General features: G+C 40.9%; 1 protein-coding gene across 4 annotated transcripts in view; it reads left to right on the top strand.

The window, feature by feature from the left end:
• scrn3 (secernin 3) overlaps window positions 1-25,866 on the top strand; it is a 58,533-nt gene that overhangs the window by 6,786 nt on the left and 25,881 nt on the right. For 2 of the 4 annotated variants that reach the window (XM_028806265.2, XM_028806266.2), the window contains exons 2-3: window positions 11,939-12,111; window positions 22,623-22,804. In XM_028806265.2, the coding sequence (XP_028662098.1) occupies window positions 11,941-12,111; window positions 22,623-22,804 (353 nt within the window). In that variant the 5' untranslated portion in view covers window positions 11,939-11,940. Of the gene's footprint in view, window positions 1-9,066; window positions 9,135-11,938; window positions 12,112-22,622; window positions 22,805-25,866 lie in introns of all 4 variants that reach the window. The other 2 variants (XM_028806267.2, XM_028806271.2) reach the window with 2 other exon arrangements.

The following is a 25,866-nucleotide window of genomic DNA, read 5'->3' as shown; positions in this document are numbered from 1 at the left end:
GAAACCAAATAACAATGTGACATTTGACTTCCAGATAAGAGGGAGAGAGCCAGAATGACCAGGGTTGACGAACATTTTAGCTTGCTGTTTAAAGGATTTCACTATGACTGGCATAACTCAGGGTCCCAGTTTAGGACCCCAGTGCAACCATCCAACAGGTGACACCTCAGCACCACACCAGTTTGAATGGTATGGAACAGTGTGAGGTTTTTTTTTTTTATGGTGGCTGGAGTGTCAATTCTGCCACCCACACCCAGGTTTTTCCCAGCAGGTTGGAGGGCCTGAATGCAGGGCTGGACACTGATTAACGTCATACCCAGGAGGGATTTAAGTAATAACATAAATTAAAGGTAACAATGACTGATATACTGGTTGAAACAAAAACCTACAGCCAAAGGGGGCCTCCGGGATTGAATCTGAGAACCACAGGGCTAAAGCATCTAAAGCACGGTGGCATATTGCTGCTTGAATGAAGGATAAACCCAAGTGACATCCAGGTGGAGTAGCAATTGGATTTTAAATCTGTTTCATGTGTCCTAAGCAGAAGTTTCCAATTTAAATTTTTATTAGCTGCTATGTATGTTTTTACAGTTCCATTGCACACTCGCGGCACTAGAGTGAATTGTGAATTTCCCATTGGGATTAATAAAGTATCTATCTATCTATCTATCTATCTATCTATCTATCTATCTATCTATCTATCTATCTATCTATCTATCTATCTATCTATCTATCTATCATAGTGAGTTTCCACCTTATGTCTGCACATACAGGTGGTAGTGTTGCTGTCTCACAGCGAGGAGTTTGCGTGTTTTCCCGATGTTCACATGCGTTGCCTTCCACATTACTAAGATATAAAGATTAGATGAACTGGCAGTGCTAAATTATCCTGTGTGTGTGTGTCTTTAATGCGATGGACTGATGCCAGTCCGGGGGACCTCATTTATATAAAGCTTGCAAACCAAAATGAAACAGCTTCCCCTTGGCAATATTTTTTGTAAATATAACATTAATTTTCACAGTTCTGCTGATGACACCCACCTCTTCCTTTCCACCATCTTCGCTTGTCGACTGCATTGCTGAAATTAAATCCTGGTTTTCTTCTAATTTTCTTAAACAGTGACAAAACTGAGGTTCTCCTCATTGACCCAAAATCATCATTATCCAAAGCCAATAATCATTCTCTTGTTATTGATAACTCCGTTGTTTCCCCTTCACCTCAGGTCAAGAGTCTGGGTGTCATCCTTGACAGTACTCTTTCTAATCTCACATTAATAACATCACCCGGTCTGCTTACTTCCACCTACGTAATATTAATCGTATCCGCCCCTCCCTCACTCCCCATACCACTGCCATTCTTGTTCACAGTCTTATTATTTCTCGTCTCGACTATTGCAATTCGCTCCTCTTTGGTCTCTCTAATAAATCTCTCCCAAAAGCTTCAGCTGGTCCAGAATTCTGCAGCACGCATCATTACTCGAACCACATCTATTCACCATATTACTTCAGTCTTGCAGCAGCTTCATTGGCTCCAAATTAAGTCTCAAATTGATTTTAAAATTCTGCTGTTAACATTTAAGGCCATTTATAACCTCACCCCTCCATATCTGTCCCACTTTCTTCATGTTGCCATTCCCTTCCGTAACCTTAGATCCTCTTCCTCCATCCATCTGACCGTCCCTCTCGCCCGTCTAACCACCACGAGGAGCAGAGCATTCTGCCGTTCTGGAACTCATTACCTACTGAGCTTAGAAATATCGAATCATTTTCAACAATCAAATGATAAACTTAAAACACATCTGTTTAAAATGGCTTTTTCTTTATGATTACAGTGGCTTTGTTTGGTTTTATTTTTTATATTTTCTGATGTTTTAAGTTGTTTATAACGTGTCTTTTATTTATTTATTTATTTATTTATTTATTTATTTATTGTTCGGTGTCCTTGAATTCTCAGAAAGGCGCCTTGTATAAATAAAATGTATTATTATTATTATTATTAAATGTGCATATGCTACTTCCCATGTAGATGTTGGGATTTATAAAAGAAAAATTGACTTGGGACCATGCGTGTATTTATGGCAGCTCAGACCAACATTTTGGAGAAACTGAGAAATAACGACACCCTTGATCAAGTAGGGAAATGCAGTCAAACCAGCCAAATGATGACTTGTGTGTATAATAATTCATATCACCGAGCTGTTGTTATACTGTGCGTTGACGTGACAGATTAAAGCTCAAATATGATGTATATACTGTATTCTAGTTCCCGTTTAAAAGGACCAATGCTGCGTATTTGCACTGAAGAACTTTTTGGGTTTTTCTTCAGTTCATATCGGCTACCTGTTGTCACTTCTCAAGAAACTGGCTGACAGGTCTGTCATGCCTGCTGTGCTGGAAGCCTTTAACTGATCTACAAAGTGCTACGTCAAGTTTTAATATGACGGGGATCCTTATACAGGCAGTGGCATGCAAAACTTTGGGCCCCCTTGCTTGAAATGTCTGTTATTGTGAACATTTAAGTGAGCAGAAGATGAAGTGATCTCCAAAAGGCATATATTTTTTTCAAGCCAGATTACATTTTTATTTCCATCATTCACAGGTACAAAATACCTAAAAAAAAAAAATGAAAAGGGCCCAAAGTAAAAGTTTGGGAACCCGACAGAGTCAGTTCTTAGTAAGACCCCCTCTGGCAACTATCACAGCTTGTAAATGTTATTTGTAGCCAGCTAAGGGTCTCAGTTCTTACTTGGGTTATTTTCACCCATTTGTCCTTGTACAAAGTTTCAAATTCTGCAAGATTCTTGGGCCACTTTGCATACACTGCTCTTTTGAGATCTCAACACTGATCTTTAATGATGTTTAGGTCGGGGGACTGTGAGGGCTACGGCAAAACACTCAGCTGGCGCCTCTTCGGGTATTCCATTGTAGATTTTGAGGTGTTTTTCAGATCATTATCTTGTTGTAGGACTCATCCTTGTTTTAACTTCAACTTTTTTTATAGATGGTATGATGTTTGCTCCCAGAATTTTCTGGTATTTATTTGGAATCCATTCATCCCTCTACCAAAGACATGTTCCCTGTGCCTCTGGCTACAACACCAGCCCAAAGCCTGATCGATACACCGCCATGCTTAATAGTTGGAGACGTGTTCCTTTTATGGAATTTGGCCCCCTTTTTTCTCTAAACATAACTTTGCACATTGTGGCCAAAAAAGTTCTATTTTGACTTCATCAGTCCACAGGACTTGTTTCCAAAATGCATCAGGCTTGTTTAAATGTTTATTGGCAAACCTTAGGTGCTGAATTTTGTGGCTGGGACACGGGAAAGGTTTTCTTCTGCTGACTTTACCATGATGGTCATATTTGATCAGGTGTCGCTGCACAGTGCACCACCACTCCAGAGTCTGCTGAATCTTCATGAAGGTTTTTTGCAGTCAAACTGCGGTTTTTATTTGCCTTTCTAGCAATCCAGCAAGCAGTTCTTTCAGAAAGTTTTCTTGGTCTTCCAGATTTCAACTTGACTTCCACTGTTCCCGTTAACTGCCATTTCTTAATAACATTACATACTGAGGAAATAGCGACCTGAAAATTCTAGTAGCCTTTTCCTGCTTTGTGAGCTTCAATTCTTTCATTTTTCAGATTGCTAGGTAGCTGCTTAGAGGAGCCCATGGCTGCTGATTGTCGGGACAAGGTTTAACACTAGAATTACCAGAGTCTACGAAAAAACTCGTAAATCCGGCCCACCTTAAAACCGTTCTCACCTCTCTTTTGTCTTCTAAATGTGCCGATTAAGAGGAGCAGCGAGCAGCCGGCTATTCCATCCCCCACCGTCGCAGAACGTTCACTAAGTTTTCCCAGCTCATGCTTTGTTTGATTATCTGGGAGTGACTGAACTGCTGGAGTTTTAGAATGGAAATAATAGATCGTTATTTGGAATACACGCATTTCATGTGTGTTCCGTTTCTACAGTAATCTGTGTAAAGACATTGTTAAAACAGAAACATTTTCATATTTAGTAATAAATGTTACAAAATGTAGGCATAAACTATAGAATGTGTGAAGCCTGAAGTCCAAACATCAAATAAACACTTTCACAAAAGGTTCAAGGATACTACAACTCTTTCCGTGGCTTAACGCTAAGGTATGCTGACTTGGACCACAGCAACCCTGCCATGCTACAGAGACGTGAGTTCGATTCCCAGCTTTGGAGAAAGTGTTTTTTTTTTTTTCCTCAAACGGACATAAAATTTATAAATTGGTATGCACTGTAAATCGTTAAGTTTAAAATGTCGATCGCGGTTATTTCTGTTGATTAATTCATGCTTTTTACTTAGAGTCAGAACAGGAGCTTGTTCAGCTTATTCAGCTTCTGATCTGACTCAAACAGCGCCAGTATAACTTCACACCCGATCTGACGCTGTTCGTTTTCAAATAATATTGCATTACTTTGACGATGTTTTCTGATTGGTACTATTCGCGGCATAAAATGATTTCTTCAAAACGTCACATATATTTGTCTCTTTCTTTTTTTAAAATGTGCGTTGTAGCACGCAGCAACTGGCCACCTGCATGTTCTTGCGCACACTGAATAAGACAGCGCTATATGCAATCATCAGTTTCAAATGTTAACAGTTAACAGTTATATAGCACGGAACGGAAATCAGCAGTTCTTATCATTGCACCACGCAAGCTGTCATATCAACCGCCATACTGTAACTTGCTTTCTTTTTTCTTTGGTTATAGTCTTGAATAAAAGTGCACCTGTTTTGTTATACTTTTACATCAACATATGTTCCTGTGTTTGAGCAACATGGGCATGCTCAAAAAATACACGTGTAATGCCACAAAAAGTGCATGCAGACACTTCAGTTCGCAAGCATTGGTATGACAATGCAGTCACAAGTACACTGCAGAGCTATAGCGCGTCTTTATGTGAAAACAGCAGTGTCAGATGGGGAGTGTCTGATGATTGCATATAGCGTTGAAGTTACTGCTCTTTACTATGCTTTCCTCTGCTTGTCCTGGAGTACAAAAGAAACAACATACAGCAACATGTGGAGACTAGCAAGATTGTGGGAAAAAAACACGTGGTCGTATGTATCGTGATACACTGCAGAGCTATAGCGCGTCTTTATGTGAAAACAGCAGTGTCAGGTGGGCTAGGGAAGGATCCTGAACGCAACAGAGAATGAAAAGTGAATTTAAAAAAATAAATAAATAAAGCTAACCTTTACAAATATCATAAATTTCACCGGCTGTTACAGACTGAAATCAAATGTATCTTTTTATTCTTAAACAGTAAAAATAAGAACACTTCACAAAAGGGAGTCATGCAGGATTGAACTCGTGACCTTCTGATTGCCAGTCAGCAACTGATACTGTTGCGCCACAGCGGCAGTCATAGTAAATGAGTGTCAATGTCGCACACTAAGGCGGCTTTTTTTGGCAGCGGCTTTTTTTTTGTATCTTTTGTGAAAGTGTTTCTTTGATATTTGGACTTCAGGCTTCATACATTATATAGTTTATGCCTACATTTTGTTACTAGAATATAAAAAAAGTTTCTGTTTTAACAATGTGTTTACACAGATTACTGTAGAAACGCAACACACATGAAATGCGTGTGTTCCAAATAACGATTTATTATTTCCACACTAAAACTCCACTTCACTCCCAGATAATCAATCAAGATATGAGCTGGAAAAAGTTCGTTTACGTTCTAAGTCGGTAGGGGGATGGAATAGCCGGCAGTTTGCAGCTTGTCTTTATCAATACATTTAGATGACAAAAGACGCTGGCGGAGAGGTGAGAATGGTTTTAAGAAGCAATTTAAGGTGGACAGGATCTACGAGTTTTTTCGTAGGCTCTGGTAATTCTAGTGTTAAAGAGTCAGAGAAGTTATACAGCTTTAACATTTGCATCACCTGGGGTTTCCTAACGATGACTGTGACAGACCATAACCCTAACGAGCTAATGAAGGTCTGAGACCTCCTTGAGAAACGTTATCCGAGACCTCCAATATCTTGGGGTGCCAACATTTGCATGGGGCTCCTTTCTTTTTTTCACTATACAATTGTACAAAACAAACAACAATACACTAATCTTGCATAAAATGCTGAAAAGAAATGTGTCATCTTTGTCTTTTAGTGATCAGTTCATCTTCTGCTCACTTAACTATTCACACTAACAGACATATTTTAAGCAAGGGGGTCCAAACTTTTGCATGGCACTGTCTAAAATAGCAAGTTGTTGCCAACATTAAATGGCAGTTTGCACCAGTGTCTGATTTCCTAACGTGATCAGAGCACCTTAATGCATAAGGGTACAGAGAGAGGATGAATCTGAGTTTATTAACTGTAAGCAGTGACATTCTGTTAACATACAAGTCAACTGTGATGCCAAGATGGGACTGACAATTGTTAGGTTCTGCTCTGGCATCTCCAGTTATAGATTGCATTCGCAGATCAGAATCGGAGAGCGTTGATGTGTTTTTCTGTCCTCCCATTACACACACACACACACACTTTCACACTTTGCAGTTGGCAAGTGATTCAGTATGTCATCAGACATTGGACGTTTTTTTAATTTACTTAATTTCAGGCATGGTGCGGGTGGAGCTCATGCCATTTACAGCAGCAGTAACATGTTGCCTTTTAACATATTTGCACTTATTACTGACACCCATGCTTAAGCCACCAAATAAAGGTTCTCTGGGGCGGCACGGTGGCACAGTGGGTAGCGCTGCTGCCTCGCAGTTGGGAGATCTGGGGACCTGGGTTCGATTCCCGGGTCCTCCCTGCGTGGAGTTTGCATGTTCTCCCCGTGTCTGCGTGGGTTTCCTCCGGGCGCTCCGGTTTCCTCCCACAGTCCAAAGACATGCAGGTTAGGTGGATTGGCGATTCTAAATTGGCCCTGTGGGTGTGTTTGTGTGTGTCCTGCGGTGGGTTGGCACCCTGCCCAGGATTGTTTCCTGCCTTGTGCCCTGTGTTAGCTGGGATTGGCTCCAGCAGACCCCCGTGACCCTGTGTTTGGATTCAGCGGGTTGGAAAATGGATGGATGGATGGATAAAGGTTCTCTGTGTGCCCCTAACTTACAGATGAGTACTCTTGTCTTACACTACTGGATGTGTCATGTGTGAGGGGGCTCTACCAGCCAAAGAAGGCCCAAAGCATCCTGTATGAGGTTGATCAGCATGGTCCATATATGGTTGTTTCATTGTGGCAAATGGGCAAGGTTCACAGACACACGTTTACAAGGTACCGTATATACTCGTGTTTAAGTTGTCGTGCATATAAGTCGGGACTTGATTTTGCCGAATCATTTCTGGTATTTTTTAATGTCGGTCGTATAGGTCAAATGCGAAAACTCATGCTATTGGTCCAAGAGATTACGATATGCTAACGCCCACCTGAGAGAGTAACCATGGAGCACTCTGCCTTTTTTTCTATGTATTGTGCCTACGTGACCACACGGTAATACCCAAACGATTCCAAAGCGATGTTTGCACTGTTTTGTGTTTTTTGTGTCCCTTATCAACGATGGAGCGTTCGATCAGAAGAAAATATGAAGCTGGTTTTAAATTAAAAGTCGTTGAAGTGGCGAAAGAAATTGGTAACTATGCTGCTGCAACAAACTTCGATGTGTCTGAGAAACTGGTGTGAGATTGGAGGAGGCAAGAAGATGTAAAAAAAAAAAAAAAAAAAAAAAAATTTTTAAATTAAGTGTTGCATTTTTGAGCAGGTGTATAAGTCGGGGGTCTGATTTTATGATCGATTTTTCGGGTTTCAAGACCCGACTTATACGCGAGTATATGTTATTTGTGATTTTTAAAGGGAAAATTTCATGGAAATGTGGGTACGCCAGGTTTCCTGTTTTTTGCCGCACACATATTTTCATGGTCAAAATCAAGCAAAGTTTTATAAGTGAGGCCCCAGGTGTTGTTCCTGCCTTGCTCCCAGATGCTTTCTGCCCTGAATAAGTAGGCCAAGGAAATGGAAGGATGAATGTCTGCTCATACAGTATGCAGTTAAGCCAGCCGGTGATTCTAATCTGAGGTAGTGAGAGTTGATTTTTGTATTCCTTTCATATGTCTGGAGCTTTCAGTTAGTAAATGAATGATTAACTGTAAGGGGTGAGTATCTCTAGTGGCAAAAGTGTGTTTTTAAGTACAGTGGTACCTCTGGTGATGACCGTAATTCGTTCCAAAACTCTGGACGCGACCCGAACGTAATTTCCCCATAAGATTGTGTGTAAATACAATTATTCTGTTCCAGACTATACGAACTATATGTAAATATATGTTTAAGCACAAAAATAGTTAATTATACCATAGAATGCACAGTGTAATAGTAAACTAAATGTAAAAACATTGAATAACACTGAGAAAACCTCAAACAACAGAGAAAACTAACATTGTAAGAGTTTGCACTAGACCCTTATGAACTGCTCGCTGTAAACACTTTTTTATGAGTTTTAAGCACAGGGGAAAAAAAATAAATGCCACTTCTCTTGCAAAACTTTTCACACCATCCTCTACTAGCTTTAAATTCTTCACCTTTGCCACTCGAAGAAGGATTTTTTTTTTCAGCAAATGGCCATGAAATCTTTCTGGCTTTCTCGCATAACATCGCCTCACTTATGCTATCCCCTGCAAATTGCTTTTCGTTCAACCACACTAGCAACAGTTTTTCCACCTCTTCCAGCACTCGAGGCCTCTGCTTGGTTAACATTGTAACTCCTTTTGCAACATCAGCTGCTTTGTTAGGCCCTGTATACGCAAACAAAAGAAAATGGGAAACGGACAATGAGAAATCATTGGCGCGTACGAACGCTGGCCGCCAGTGTTTCTGTTCGCCACCAGAGCATGTGGTCGTGAACAGATGCAAAATTTTTGCAAACTTTTTGATCGTAACCCGATTTGTACGTGTTCGGAAATGTTCGTGACCAGAGGTTCTACTGTATGCAGGTTTATATTTGCGTAATGATTTAGTTATCTGGTAGATGTCTTCACCAAAGTCTAATAACAAGATTTGGTATGTATTACGATTATTTCCATCTATTTTTTTACAGCAAGTAAGCAGTCAGGTTCAGTGACTTACCAAGCTAGCAAACTACTGGTTTGCAGTCCATTTCATGTGGTGAGTGTTTCTCAGATACAGTTAGGTCCAGAAGTACAGGGTGAGCCATAATGAAGTGCCACATTTCTCAAGGTCATTGCATGAGGTAGGGGGGGTGGGTCCTTTGATAGGCAGTCCCTTGTAGTTTTCAGTTGGCTACATGCCTTGGTCCGGTGCACACCATGCTTTCGCTGTCGAAGTGTTCTTCAAAAACAACTAATCCATCATCACTATGCAATGCGCCTTCTAAACGTACTTCAGCATTTTCCTCCTAACGGTGACGTCAAAAATCGGAAAACAGCTCTTCAGTGGGTGGCTAAGTTTAGTCGGATGGGTACAACGTTGAACAGAAAATCTCCAGGCCGTCATCAGATTGTACAAACGCCTTAAAACATCCAACCTGTGAGGGCATCAATTTTGCAGTCTCCTAGACATTCAGAGCGCAAAACTGCTTCAGCCTTAGGTATTGCCAACAAGTCTTTGAGGAGGATTTTACACAAGGACCTTAATTTCCATCCATACAAAATGATGGTAGTGCAGGAACTCACTGAGAGAGACGGGGAGAGCCGTAGAGAATTGTGTGCGAACATTCTGCAAAGCGTTCATCGAGATGTCATTGTCATGCACAGCGACGAGGCACATTTCCATTTGAATGGTTGCGTAAATAAGCAAAACTTTGGCTATTGGGCTGAAACCAACCCTGGTGAGCTTCATTACAGACCCCTGTACAGTGATCATGTTGCAGTTTGGTGTGCCATTGCAAAATTTGGCATTGTAGGCCCTTACTTTTTTGAGGATGGGGGTGCAACGGTCACCGTCACTTCAGAACATTACATTGAAATACTAGAGAACTTTCTGTGGCCCAGACTGGATGAAATGGATGTGGTGGATGCCTTGAGCAACAGGATGGAACAACAGCTCATACTGCACGGAGATCCATGCAATTTTTGTGGAATATGTTTACGGGGAAGCTGATCTCCCTGAGCGGTGATGTCGGGTGGCCTTTATGTTTGCCTGCTCTCGCTCTGTGCAGTTTCTTCATGTGGGGGTCTCTCAAGTTGAAGGTCTATACCGACCTCAAAACCTTGAAGCCCTCAAGGATGCTATTCGCCACACAGTCGCCACTATCCCCCATGAAATGGCCGAACGAGTCATGCGAGCATTCAGAAAGTGTGCATCGCTAATGACATCATTTTTAAAACACTCTATTTTGTATACTCTATCTTGCGTTGTAATGAAATTTATTTTATCTTGTAGCGTTTTTGTAGAATAAATGTTTGAAATGTGGTACTTCTTTTTAATAATAATGATTGTTTGCATTTATATAGCGCTTTTCTCACTACTCAAAGCGCTCAAATTACAGGTTAAGGGCCTAACAGAGCAGAGTCCCTATTGGCATTTACGGGATTCGAACCGGCAACCTTCCGATTGCCAGTGCAGATTTTTTTGGCTTACCCTGTATTTATAGAGTTGCACACATTTCATGGTTTTGGGTCTGTCTGCCACACAAAATGTATTTTAAAATGAAGCAAAGATAGATCTAATTCAAGTGTAGACTTTCAGCTTTTATTCATAGGGTTTAATAAAAATATAGTAAGAGCCATTTAGGAGTGACAGCCATTTTTAGAGATGTTCTCTCCATTTTTAGGAGCTCCAAAGCAACCGGGCCAGCTAGTCAATAATTATCCACACTTTTGTTTGGGTTGCCTTTCTCCAGGCACATGATGTTTCTACGGTCACAGAGAGGGGTGAAGTTTCAGCCTTGATCGGTTGGTTTCTCTTATTGTTCTCTGGGAGTTAACATGGCCACAGCGCTCTCTGTTTACACCAAAGAACACCATCCATCCATCCATTTGCCAACCCGCTGAATCCGAACACAGGGTCACGGGGGTCTGCTGGAGCCAATCCCAGCCAACACAGGGCACAAGGCAGGAACCAATCCCGGGCAGGGTGCCAACCCACCGCAGGACACACACAAACACACCCACACACCAAGCACACACTAGGGCCAATTTAGAATCGCCAATCCACCTAACCAGCATGTCTTTGGACTGTGGGAGGAAACCGGAGCGCCCGGAGGAAACCCACGCAGACATGGGGAGAACATGCAAACTCCACGCAGGGAGGACCCGGGAAGTGAACCCAGGTCCTCAGGTCTCCCAACTGCGAGGCAGCAGCGCTACCCACTGCGCCACCGTGCCGCCCAACGGTCTTTTTCTGTTGATCAGTGTCAAAAAAGCTAAATTAAATTCTCTTTTGATTCAGTGCTGTATAAAAATAAAAAGTGAAAACATCCAAAGGGGTGAAGACTTTTTATAGGCACTGCAGTTAGAAAGCCGACAGTGTGCTCTGCAAAAGCATTTGCCCAATTTTCTTGCTGAAAAAAATAACTAACCCTTTACTGAAATTTTGTTCTCTGTGATAATTCAGTAAACACCAAAGTTAGATTTCTAATGTGACATTGTTTTATGTTTGAAAAAAAAAAATGTTGAAAGAAAAAGGTTTACCCAAGTCACTGTGTGGTGAGATGTCAAGCAAAGTGACCCCTTTTATTAGCTAACTAAAAATATTACAATATGCGAGGTTTGGAAGCAACTCAGGCCCCTTCTTCAGGCGAGATGTAAAGAAAAAGAATAAGGGGCCTGAGCTGCTTCCAAACCTCGCATATTGTAATATTTTTAGTTAGCCAATAAGAGGGGTCACTTTGCTTGACTTCTCATTACATCCATAATGGCTGACACGGTACTACACCCATTTCACTTTGTAATAAACTTCTACATGTAGACTTAAAATTAATAAACATATTGTTTGCATTTAACAAACAGGCATGGCTGCCAGGCGTATTCCACCTTCTTCTTGTGACACCTTTGTGGCCCTGCCACCTGCTACAGTTGGAGAACGTGTCATTTTTGGAAAGAATTCCGACAGGCCCTGCGATGAGGTCCAAGAGGTTGTGTACTTCCCAGCTGCCAGTTATGAGCCAGGAACCAAACTCGAGGTGAGCAAACCCGTAGGGAGTGCGCTAGTTTTATGTGGCATTTGAACATGCAGCTTTGTCTAACAGCGTGTCCAGTCTCTTCTGGAGGCTTGTCTCAAACCACCCATCGGATTGATGTTCTAAGGCAGGGGTGGCCAATGTCGGTCCTGGAGAGCCACAGTGGCTGCAGGTTTTCATTCCAACCCAATTGATTAATTAGAAACCAATCCTTGCCAATCTCAGACCTTATTTAATATGATGGCTTGCTAGTCTGCAATGCAAGGTTCTTATATCATAGATTTTTTTACTTTCCAAGAATGTCATCCAAATGATTTGAAGCGCGATGCGACGTATGCTCCAGCGGACGCTCTCGCTACGCAAGCGTTTTACTGTTTATACTTGCGCACGTACTTTATGTAAATCTGGAAGAATCCACCAGGTGGCAGTGCGAGATATTATCACAGTGAGAACAGGTGCGGCTTCACTGTGTTGTGAATTGCCTGGAACACCCGTTAAATTCTGATGACACCTTACCGCAATATCTCTGAAAAGGATGTTTTATGATTAAATCCGTCAATCCAGGGATGTGTCCATTCCAGCAAGCATTGGGCACGAGGCAGAAACAATCCCTGGACGGGGCATCAGCTCATCGCAAGGTGAATACAAGCACTCACATACACTGGAGTCATTTTAGTGTCACCAAATCCCCAAATCTGCATATCTTTGGAAAGAAACCGGAGCACACTGTGGAAACCCAGCAGGAAAACATGCAAACTCCAGGCAGGGAACACCAGGGACGTGACTCCCTGTGAGGCAGCAGTGCTAACGCTCCGCCACCGTGTCACCCCCATGTGTGTAATTATTAACAGTATTCATTATTTAAACGAAATTAACGATTTATCTGTAAAATGTAACATACATACTTTAATGCATTTCATCATGAAAGTGATATCAAGTATCAAACTAAGGATTCTAAATGTGCAGAGAGTTGGAATATCATACATTTAATGTGTTCAGTGTGGCGATCTATTGCCATTTGCTGCTGCTGTCAGGTCAGGAGGTAACCCCAGAAAAAAAAGACGGCACATAAGACGGTAGGTGAGACCTTTAAAATGTATCGTGTCATTACAATTGGGAATATGCGACACTGGAATATAAAAGCACCACGAATGCATCTGTATGTCGGCATTTTGCTTCATCACATCGAACCACTCATCATCGAAGCGCACACATCGATCTCATAGGATCCGTATAGAGGCTTTCTGTCACATGTAGATAGTAAACAGAGACTCCGACGTCACATTCCACCTTTTATCACACTGTGCCCCCCGACTTTTTGTTGGTACTGCAACTCGCGCACGCGTCGCGTTAATTTCTGAGTACCTGCTCAGAGGACGCGTCAAATGAACGCTGGGAATGCGCGGCAGCCATGATGTGTTTTCGGGTTCTGAGCGTGAAATATAAACAAGCCCTAAAATGTTTGATTTTCAGTCTGTCACATTTTTCTATTAAGTGTTTTAATTACAGTAAATCAAATGGTGCAAGATGAACCCACAGAGATGTAAATGGAAACAAGCTAGATGGAGAACTGCTGGCTGCTTTGTCATTTACATCTTATTGTTAATAAGGAGCCATTAAACAGTGACTGCAGCTGTTTAAGATTGAAATAAGCAATTGAGGGTGGGGAACCTTAACAAGCAAGACCACTAAAATGAGGCATCAAAATGTTACTTAAGCAATAAGCGCTTCATCAGCAATAGTTGACTTCTCATAAAGAAACTGGGACGGAATAAAAACTTGCAGCCACTGTGACTTTTCAGGAGCGACTTTGCCCACCCCTATTCTAAGGGAAAAAATCAGCTTTTACTTTTCTTGACATTCATTTTCTTAGAATCCATGACAGCAAAAATCAATTTAATCACAAATGGACATCTTTAGACTTTGTTAATTTTGCAGTTATGAGTTAAATTGTTTAGAACGGCAGATTAAATTAATCTTCATTTATAACCCCACTGAGATTGCTGATAAGCTGTGTATGTAAATGCAGGTGAGGTGGATTGGTGATTTTAAATTGGCCCTAGTGTGTGCTTGGTGTGTGGGTGTGTTTGTGTATGTTCTGGGGTGGGTTGGCACCCTGCCTGGGATTGGTTCCTGCCTTGTGCCCTGTGTTGGCTGGGATTGGCTCCAGCAGACCCCCGTGACCCTGTGTTCGGATTCAGCGGGTTGGATAATGGATGGATGGATGGATGTTTCCTTATTTATTTTTTTATAATTTCCATTAAATTTATAAATGATATTTCACAAATTAGTTACAATCCATTTGGGCATAAAGTAATCCCTCACTATATCGTGCTTCGACTTTCGCGGCTTCACTCTATTGCGGATTTTATATGTAAGCATATCTAAATATATATTGTGGACTAGCAAAATACCCGCGCTTCGCAGCGGAGAAGTAGTGTGTTAAAGAGGTTATGAAAAAAAAGGAAACATTTTAAAAATAACGTAACATGATTGTCAATGTAATTGTGTTGTCATTGTTATGAGTGTTGCTGTGTTTTATATATATAAAATACACACACACACATATAAACATATATATACATATACATATACACATATATATACATATCTACATATATATATATATATATATATATATATATATATATATATATACATATACACATCCACATATCAACATATATATATACACATATATACACACACACACGCTTTATGGGTGATGATTGTTTTACTCTTTTTATCTTTATTTCATTTTATTGTAGAATCAACTCCTATCTGCGCACAGCAGGGCAGCCGTGGGCGGATGCGTATGGTGTATTCACTCCATGTTATCGTGCATTGCGCTGTCACTGGTATTTTGATAAAAGAATTTGAACAACATATAAGAAGCGTATAAATTATTAAATAGTAAAACATTAACATTTAAGAAGTAAAGTTACATTAAGTACTACTGCAGTGCCTTCGGGTATACCTCATTTTTTGTTTGCCCATTACATGCTTAAATGTATAAATTTTTTGGTGCACCTACCCGAGAACACGCGACATATAACAGAGCGTGGGAGAAGCATGGATTTTAAACACGCGTTGAGTTCATCTGCTGGTCTCCCTCGTGGAATAACTGGTAATGTTTGACTAAAATCTACAGCGAGTAAAACGACATTACCTCCTATTTTTTTTTTTACGATCTCTGAGATCTTGCTTTTTTCGGTTCAAGGCTTCATAAGCTCTTTTATGTTGTATGGTGTACTTATCCCAAACCATCATCTTTGAATGTTGCAAGACTTTCGCCTTGTATGTAGATCGGGGTAATTACATTCATTGCATTCCTAGTGTGAATCACAATCTGATTGTATGGGTGGTTACCTGGCACTGTAGGGTTGCCACCCGTCCTTTAAAATACGGAATTGTGCCGCGTTTGAGAATGAAATTGCGCGTCCCGTTTTGAATCAATACTGGACGGGATTTATCCCATATTTTTTGTATAATTTTTTTTTTAAAGCAGCGTCTCATGCAAATCATCCCACACGCATTTTATGAAGATGCCTCCTTTCCTAGTTTTGATTGGGTAATACTTGATGTCATCGTTAGTTTGATTGGTGTTTTTAACTGTCCAGTGAGGAGGGCGTGTCTTTTAAGTACAGTCTGCAAAGTGTTGGCACTGAGATGTGGCGTCAGCGCCATAGTTGAAGCCCCTAACGTTGCGGTCAGCAAGTCGGCTAACATCCGCCATGTGCCGTCTTTCAGTTGCGAGAAGCAGATCATAGAATGGTTGAAACTGTTGCCCCTAACGTTGCGCCACGGCGTGTGGTTCGTTTATACCTCGTGTCTTCTCATTAAACTTTTATCTCGCGAATATGTTATTGCAATCCGCAGCGGGAGCGTTTCTATAAACTTAATTTAAACTTACGTTTTACACCGTGCTTTGTTTCCCTTATGAACATGCTTGTATGCTTAACTCGCTCCGTTCTCAATTGTTTAATTAATTTTTTGCTCTTCGCTGTTTGCGGCTGTTCCTCCATTTCCCCCTACTTCGTTCTTTTATCTCGCGAATATGTTATTGCAATCCTTAACGGGAGCGTTTCAATAAACTGATTGAAAATAGTTTTGCATTTACCTTTTTAGTAAAAGGCGAGCTTTTAAGCCTGAGAAATCACCCCGTAAATGCACACGTTTAATTGGACATGTGTTAATATGTATGGTTACACAGTATTAAAAGACAGTGAACAACGTCAGTTACCTTTGTTCCCACGTTTGATAAAAGGTGAGCTTTTAAGCCTGAGAAATCACCCCGTAAATGCACACGTTTAATTGCACATGTGTTAATATGTATGCTTACACAGTATTAAAAGACAGTCAAAAATTAACGTCATTTACCTTCGTTCCCGCGTGTGACTTGTGCTGTAAATGTCTTCCTTGTTTTTAGTTCACATGATTACGTAGGAGGCGTGATGACGCGATACGTGACTCCGCCTCCTCCATTACAGTGTATGGACAAAAAATATGTTCCAGTTATGACCATTACGCTTTGAATTTCGAAATGAAACCTGCCTAACTTTTGTAAGTAAGCTGTAAGGAATGAGCCTGCCAAATTTCAGCCTTCCACCTACACGGGAAGTTGGAGAATTAGTGATGAGTGAGTCAGTCAGTCAGTGAGTCAGTCAGTCAGTCAGTCAGTCAGTGAGGGCTTTGCCTTTTATTATTATAGATTTTTTGCTGGTTCGCGGATTTCTGCGGACAATGGGTCTTTTAACTTCTGGTACATGCTTCCTCAGTTGGTTTGCCCAGTTGATTTCGTACAAGGGATGCTATTGGCGGATGGCTGAGAAGCTACCCAATCAGAGCATGCGGTTAAGTTCCTGGGTGCTCATTGGCTCAGAAACGGACAGCAGCATTCGATTCCGCTTTGCATTAGCCAGCATCTCGTCTTGCTCATTCAGCATCAATGTGTTTTGCTCTGTAAAGAGTTAACTTTTGTGTTTATCTTTGTGCGTAGTCAAGCCCTTCGTTATGTCTCCAAAATGATCTGCTTCTGCTACTGCTTCCGGGGCCGTGCCCAAGCACCAATGGAAAATGTTAACGATTGCCGAGAAGGTAAAAGTTTTGGATATGTTGAAGGAAGGGAACAGCTACATCGCTGTAGGACGCCATTATGGCATCAATGAGTCCACCGTTTGTTATATTAAGAAGGATGGATAGAATATAAGATCTATGGCCGCAGCGTCCTATAACCAGGGCGCGAAACGAGTTGTAAGTGAACATAATAAGGTGGTTTATGCTGTATAACTGTGCGGGCAATGTGTATAAGAGTGTGGGAGAGTTTATAAGGGCTTAAAATATATAAAAATAACCATATAAACATGTGTTTTTTACTTCGCTGATTTTCACCTTTTGCGGGGGGTTCTGGAACACAACCCCCGCGATCGAGGAGGGATCACAGTACAGTGCTATATCTGAATTAATCCAATCTGACATCACATCCGCTACTCAGGTAGAGAGCCAGAAATTGGAGGATTTAATATGAACTAATCACTCCTGTTGAAGCATCCTGAAAGTTAGCAGAGGCTGTGCACGCCTAATTCATTACGAACGACATTAATAAATCTGGACAGTTGCTTGTGAAGTGAATTAGATTTTTTTCAGCTTTAAATAAAATGGCCTAGCTTCCAATGAAAAGCTAGAAATTGCTACAATGCTGTGGGAAAAGCCCCCTATCTAATAGCCTGTTTTTTTATGTATTTTACACAAAGAATGGCCTGAGACCTCTAGATAAAACAACCTGAGTGAACACACAATCGTTTTTACTTTCTCGTATAGGGAAAGTATTGGAATCTTCCAAAAATTCCATTTCTAGACTTTGATGAATCTCAATGATTTAGACCTCCCTGAGTCCAAAAATACTATTTTTGGAAATATGTGTGTTTGTCTGTGTGTAAACATGATAACTTGAGTACACTTTCACTTAGGTCAACCAAATCTTGCATACAAGTAATTAGGTACAAAGCATAGATTTCTATCAACTTTTTGGGCTATTTCCGCTAACTGTAAAAGTGGTATTTTACCTTTTATTCACACAGCTGCAGTCAGATTTATTCAACTTTTGTAATAATTGTTCAATATATTATTAATTTGATTTGTTGTTGATGGTTCTTTAATGCACATAATATAAAAATATAATCATTGTCTTGCGGTTTACTCCTCAAATATCCTTCCCCATAACTGAGTAAAGTCTAGGGGAGACCATTCCCATTTTTTTATACCATGACTTTCTGTATTCAAGGAACAAAATTTTCCAAAATTTCTATCATCCATGTGAGAAATTAAATTCCCCATAGATTCAGAACTTGTCTGCAACACGTTGAGCAACAGTAACCAGACACTTCTTATAATCTGAGTCAGTCTGTCACATCAGTGTTGAGTAACTGTAGCCAACTCCTCGGCTTATTTATTCTGCTTATTTTTTTATAGCCCTCATCGCTGAGTGCAGGTGCAGGGCACTTTGACACATTTTCACGTAAAATGCAAGTATAAATTTTACAAATTACAAAATGTAGAATTAGAACACACAAACAGATTTGTTTAAACACATTGGGAAACAAAGCAGTTTGGAAACTGACTAACATAAATGGAAACCAGCAACTTATATTCGTTAATCATTTTAACTGTGGCTAGTTGACCGCTGTTTTGTGTGTTGTATTTACCAGTCCCTACAGGATTTTGTGGGCTTTTTTTGTGATTGTTGCGGCCTTAAATGTCTGATTTTGCGGCAGCTTTTTCAAAAAGTTGCGGTGAAAGTTGCAATGTTTTGAGGCTTTATTGATTTCTATAACATTGCAAGAACAAATGAATTTACAAAAGTAAAAGAAAAAAAAAAACCACATATTTAGTACAGATCAAATGCTCTTTCCTCTACATCACTGCATCAGTGACATATGACACACACACATACAACTTTAAAACGTTAAACAATGCACATACAGCATGTTTAATCATTTCATTTAATATTTTTATCTGTAAACATATTTATTTCTCTCATATTCGCTCAAACACACCCACACCACGTGCAACAGTTCGCTGACGACACTGCTATCGTGGGCTGCATCAGGAGTGGGCAGGAGGAGGAGTATAGGGACCTAATCAAGGACTTTGTTAAATGGTGTGACTCAAACCACCTACAACTGAACACCAGCAAAACCAAGGAGCTGGTGGTGGATTTTAGGAGGCCCCTCATGGACCCTGTGATCATCAGAGGTGACTGTAAATACCTGGGAGTGCAGCTGGATGATAAATTGGACTGGACTGCCAATACTGATGCTCTGTGCAAGAGAGGACAGAGCCGACTATACTTCCTTAGGAGGCTGTCGTCCTTCAACATCTGCAATAAGATGCTGTAGATGTTCTATCAGACGGTTGTGGCGAGCGCCCTCTTCTATGTGGTGGTGTGCTGGGGAAGCAGCATAAAGAAGAGGGACGCCTCACGCCTGGACAAACTGGTGAGGAAGGCAGGCTTTATTGTAGGCATGGAGCTGGACAGTTTGACATCCGTGGCAGAGTGACGGGCGCTGAGCAGACTCCTGTCAATCATGGAGAATCCACTGCATCCACTGAACAGGATCATCTCCAGACAGAGGAGCAGCTTCAGCGACAGACTGCTGTCACCGTCCTGCTCCACTGACAGACTGAGGAGATCGTTCCTCCCCCACACTATGCGACTCTTCAATTCCAGGGTGGGGTTGGATAAAAGTTAACATTATACAAAGTTATTGACTATTACACCTGCCTCACACTCTCCACCTTGCACTTTTTAACTTGCACTGTGTGAGTATGTGAATTTGTCTGTCTGTCTGTCTATCTATCTATCTATCTATCTATCTATCTATCTATCTATCTATCTATCTATCTATCTATCTATCTATCTATCTATCTATCTATCTATCTATCTATCTATCTATCTATCTACACATGCTGTGCACACACACACATCATTTGAGACGCAGACTGACAAGCACGCCTCTGTAACTTTCTAATTATGCCTGTTTTAACATTTTCCATTTTAATCTAACTCACCTTGTTTCTTTCAACACTTGCATCCAATCTGGAAGCAACAACCTCTGTCACGGTCACTTGTCGTGTCTGCAGTCCTCGCTTTTCAACCATTCTTCAGGCATGTTTTGCAGCAGACAAGTGCCTGTCAAGCCATGACTTTCGTCTGTGTTCTGCCACAGTGTTGCACATGGTGCAAAACAGTTTACCTCCACTTTCGTGTAATACCTCAGGAAATTGACTTGCATGGACTTTACCGGTAATATTTGATGGCAAATGTAATCTTTTTCCATAACACATCTTGCAGGCTCGGCTTCAAGGAAGTGAACCTGGCGAGGGGGGCTAAGGTGAGTGGTCGAATTTGCGGAAGAATAGCGGTGATTGGACAAAATTGTAAGACTACGCAAAATTTGTGGGGATTGGTTAAATTTGTATTAATAGTTGCGATCACGGCATCGCAACTTCCTGGAGGGACTGTTTTACCCCCTTTTTTGGCACGTCAATCTACCTGTAAGGGGGGGGGGGGTCTCTCTCTGAATTGCCTTTCTCAACATTTCTTCCATGTTTTTCCCCACTAAAAGTTTTTTTTGGGAGTTTTGTCTTCTTAGGAAGTCAAGTCCTGGGTGCTGATTTTTCTTGTCAAAAATCATCCATCCATTTTCCAACCCGCTGAATCCGAACACAGGGTCACGGGGGTCTGCTGGAGCCAATCCCAGCCAACACAGGGCACAAGGCAGGAAACAATCCTGGGCAGGGTGCCAACCCACCGCAGGACACACACAAACACACCCACACACCAAGCACACACTAGGGCCAATTTAGAATCGCCAATCCACCTAACCTGCATGTCTTTGTAATGTGGGAGGAAACCGGAGTGCCCGGAGGAAACCCACGCAGACACGGGGAGAACATGCAAACTCCACGCAGGGAGGACCCGGGAATCGAACCCAGGTCCCCAGATCTTGTCAAAAATCAGGACATGTTAATTCCCATCAAGACATTCCTTGTGTGATTTTGGGTTTTACAAGAAATAAATTGTTGTTGCTGACAACGAAGGAGAAGAACACAACTCCAAAAACTGCAGAACTGCTTTAATTCAGACACATTGGTAGGTTTTTGAGCGTGAACTGCTCCTCTGAGTTCCTGCCACAGCATCTCAATTGGGTTAATTTCAGGACTTTGACTTGGCTATTCTAAAACTTTAATTTTGTTTCTTCTGAGCCATTCAGGTATAGTCTTGCTTTTGTGTTTTGGGTCATTGTCCTGCTGCATTACCTAATTATATTTTAGCTTCAGGTCAGAACAGAGGACTGGACATTCTACTTAGGAATTTTTTGGTAAAGTGAAGAATTATTGGTTTCCTCAGTAATGGCAAGTCTTCTAGGTCCTGAGGCAGCAAAGCACCATCACACCCCCATGTTTTATTGTAGTTGTGATGTTCATAATGTTGAACGCCAGACATAGTGGGACCTGTGTCATCAAAAGAGTTCTACTTTTGACCCGTCTGTCCATAGAAAATTACTCCAAAAAGCCTGGGGATCATCTTGGTGTTTCTTTGCAAATGCGGGATGATCACTGACATTACTTTTGAATAGCAGAGGTTTCCACCTTGCCCCTCTCCTATGAACCCCATTTTTGCTCGGGTCTCTTACTTATCATGGACTCATGAACACTGGCGTTGGCCGACACTAGAGAGGTCTGCAGCTCTTTGGATGTTCTTTTGGGATCATCTAGGACTTCTTGAATGAGTCATCACTGTGCCCTTGGGGAAATATTGGCAGGTTGGCCTTTACTGGGAAGATTCCCCACTGTTCCAGATGTTCTTCATGTTCTCTCACTGTGTTGTGGTAGAGTCCCAGAACTTTACAAATGGCTTTGTAACCCTTTCCTGATGAGTGAGCTTCACTTTTTTCACATCTCTACTGGAATTTTGTAGGCATGATGCCGTCCTAGAAACTCTGTGGTGACAGTTTCACTCTCAAGGAAAAGGTCAATATATAGTGAGGCTTAGTCAGTTAACTGTGGTCAGCAATCAGAGTGAGTAACCAAAGGGGTAGTTACCCTTTCACATGGGCTATACAGGTGTTGGATAGCTTTATTACTTAAATATGTTAAGTAGCAGTTTAGAAATAGTGTCATATGTTTACTCTGGTTCCCTTTATCTAGTATCACATTTTGCCTAAAGATATGAAGCTGCTCAGTATGATAAATATACAAAAACAGAGGATGTCAGGATCTGATGCTACAATCTAATATGTCTAAAAGTAATTTAAAATCTATATAATTGTGATTAAATGTCTGGTAGTTGGAAATTATAAAGAAATAATTGATTTTTTTGTTTTATATCTAACAGCAGAATAGATATTGAAACCTTTTTAGAATTTAAAAGTTTTCAATATTTGCATTACTCATTAATTGTGGACACCACGTGTTGTTTCTGCTGTCCTCCTTTTTGTTTTCATCTTTAGTGTACATACATAGAGATTAACCAAGTAGATCACACTTTCCCAGTCGTCCTGAGCCGGCCAGCATGGATGTGGGGAGCAGAGATGGGTGCAAACGACTGTGGAGTGTGCATTGGGAACGAGGCTGTGTGGGGTCGGGAAGAGGCCAATGACGAGGAGGCTCTGCTGGGCATGGATCTTGTCAGGTTGGTGTGAAAACATTTTTGAAGTAAAATAATGTTCAACTATAAATTTTGATTACCTAAATGACTCGGCACATCTCTTGCAGCACCTCAGACTGATACACTACCTCTTCAAGTAGTACCTAATATATATCTACTGTTGTAAATGTGATATTTTAACTTTCCTTTGCAAACTTATTATTGATTTCATAGTTGCAAAACAAGGCCTTGTAAGTGAACTGCACTGAATTTATATAGTATACCAAAAGATCTTGACAGCCTGAATGCCCTCTTCTCATTTGTCAAGCTTCCTCTGTTCTTATATTCAAAGATATTAGCCTACGCCCGCCGTACCATACGTCGGTGTAAGAATAGGAATGGAAAACGGTGAGAAAGGAATTCAGAAATCAAGAAGAAGTAAATACTTCTTGAAAGACGCAGTTATGAATAGTTGTTTTGGTGGAGACGACAGATAATGAGTTGAAAGATCTAACCCTAGAAAAAGCCACGTACAACTGACGCTTCTGAAATTCGATTACGTAAATATAATCAATAACAACCTCAAAAAGATGTTGTTGTAGAATGTCTCTAAGTAATTCCTGCAGCTTAATCCAAAAGACTCGTACTACAATATCAGGTCTGTGCTCTGGTCTTTGGGTATCCGACAGTGCATGTAGAATTTCTGGCCAAGCAGGATTACATGTGAAAGTGATAAATAAATCGGGCTTTCTGAATTTACGTACTATGGCCATGGCATCCTGATAGTTTTGTTGCATGTATCTTGGACTTCCTGGAAATGTGGACAGTAATATGATCATTTTACCTACACGTACATTGTTATTTTCAGCGTTTGCTTGCAGTGCATCTGAAAGTCCTTTGTATTGTTCCACATGCAGATCTTGTTAATGTACTCTGAGATAGTTGATACGTGCGCCCTCTGTTTTAACATACGCATCTACAACGTACTGTTGGAATAGTTTGCCACTGGAGTGTAAAATACTAAATGTATTCCTCATTGCTAATCTGTACATGTAAAATTGGCATTGAGTAAGCCTTATTCGCTTGGCGGTTCTTTTATCGGGAACATGTTGTAAATCTTTGTGCCAGCCAATGTCTCCGTAAGGGAATAAAAGTGGGTAAACCATAGGATCGCAGTTCATATCGAGCGTGGAAATCTGTTTACAGGAGTTGCCTATGGGATAGATGCAAATGTCCCTTTCGGCAGACGTTTCGCCATCTTCTCTGACGAAAAGGGGCATTGTATCGTCGTAAATCCTGCCTAGGGTTTTCCTTGAAAACCATTCGTACAGATGCTGTTGGATTGGACTGAGCGATTTCATGCATGTGTTTGTATGATTTAGCGAAGGAGTTAATGGTTCTGAGCATGGAATCTAGCTGGAGAAGTACATTTTCGCTGCATGCAGAGTTTGCTTTATTTTGTAAGTGTACTTCAGTAGCTTGTGCTGTGTCAAAAACATACAACTGTCCATATCCTGGAAAGGTAGAAGTGTTAGTGTATAGTGGAGAGATTTGGTGATAAATTTGCCCGTGTATTTTAAAACAGTATGGTCTGTGGCCAAGAGTTTAAGTTATGTGTGCACCCATGGAAGCAAAAGCTAGAGAAGAGTTGTATTCTTGAATGTGTTCACGGTAATTTTTAGCTTCTGATGTTTGCTGCGTAAGAAGCTGTTGTAAAGACACAGGTGGCTCCTGCAAGGGTGGTAAAGCTACTTTACCGTTGTGGCAGCACCTCGAGTACTTGTTGGATGTTTTACGCAGGCAGCGTGGGGAAGGGTTTGAAAGAAGACGAATAGGAATCGAGAAATGCCATGTCGGCTGCGTGTGGGCGGGACTAGTTTTGAAGTGGAAGCAGGACGAACCAGAAGATAAATATATATATATATATATATATATATATATATATATATATATATATAAGAGATTGTAACTGGGAGAGGCTGCTTTAAAATTCAGGGTTTTATTCCAGCTGAGCCTGTAACCAGAGGCTAATTCTGTCTTTTCACTTAAGTCATTTTTTAATTGTCCATTTTTAATCTCCATGCAAGGTTTAACACTAGAATCTTTGAAACCTATTAAAAAATTCGTAATGCCAGGCCACCTTAAATTCTCTCTCATCTCATTATCAGTGTCTTTGTTTTGCAAATGTGTCAATCAGCAAAAGCAGCAAGCAGCCTGCTATCCCATCCTGCACCGAGGCAGCAGAATTCAAGTCAGATGCAAAATTCTCAGAGCTGATGTCTCTTTAGGTGTCTAGAATTATGTAGGGTAAATATGTCGTTATTTGGAATACATACATTTCATGTGTGTTCGGTGTCTACAACAATCTGTGTAAATGTAGTTGACAGGAAATGGAGGCAAGAAATGTTGAACAAATAACTAAAACAGAAACATTTTTCATGTTATAGTAATAAAGACAAAATGCTGACATTAAATGTATAATGTGTGAAGGCTGAAGTCCAAATATCAAATAAACACTTTCACAAAAGGTATAACAAAACAAGTGCACTTTTATTCAAGAATATAACCAAAGAAAAGGAAATGATTCAATTTACATGTTGCTGTCAATGTGTAAAAACTGAAACCCAAGTATCAATCGACACAAAGTAGACATGTCCGCTTGGCTGGTGTAGAGATAAAACCTACTGTTTCATAATCAAGAGGTTGTAAGTTTGATCCCGGGTTATCCTCGCAATTACCATTTTGAGAAGTGAGCTGCCACTATTATTACTGTTATATAATAAAAACAAAGATGTTGCTGATGAGGTGCAAGGGAATTTAAGGTGGCCCAGCATTACGAATATTTTCGTAGGCTCCAGGGATTCTAGTGTTAAAGGTGGGTGCCACACTCATTCCTTAATGGTCCTCTGTCTTACCCGCATATAATTGTATTGCTGTGGAGTCTCACCGTGAAGCATTTCAGTTCACAGATTTACACTGTAGTGGTCAGCCCACATACCTGCAATGTCTGGATCAGAAGCGGTCTCGTTAAAACAAGAGCTAATAGGAGAACCCCTTTAGTCAGCCGCACAAAGACACGCATTATCTGAGCACTGTGGAGAGTGCAC

This window comes from Erpetoichthys calabaricus, chromosome 8, assembly GCF_900747795.2.
Source record: "Erpetoichthys calabaricus chromosome 8, fErpCal1.3, whole genome shotgun sequence".
Classification (NCBI taxonomy): domain Eukaryota; kingdom Metazoa; phylum Chordata; class Cladistia; order Polypteriformes; family Polypteridae; genus Erpetoichthys; species Erpetoichthys calabaricus.
Note: the sequence above shows the minus strand (reverse complement) of the source record. Positions and strands in the feature narration are given on the sequence as shown.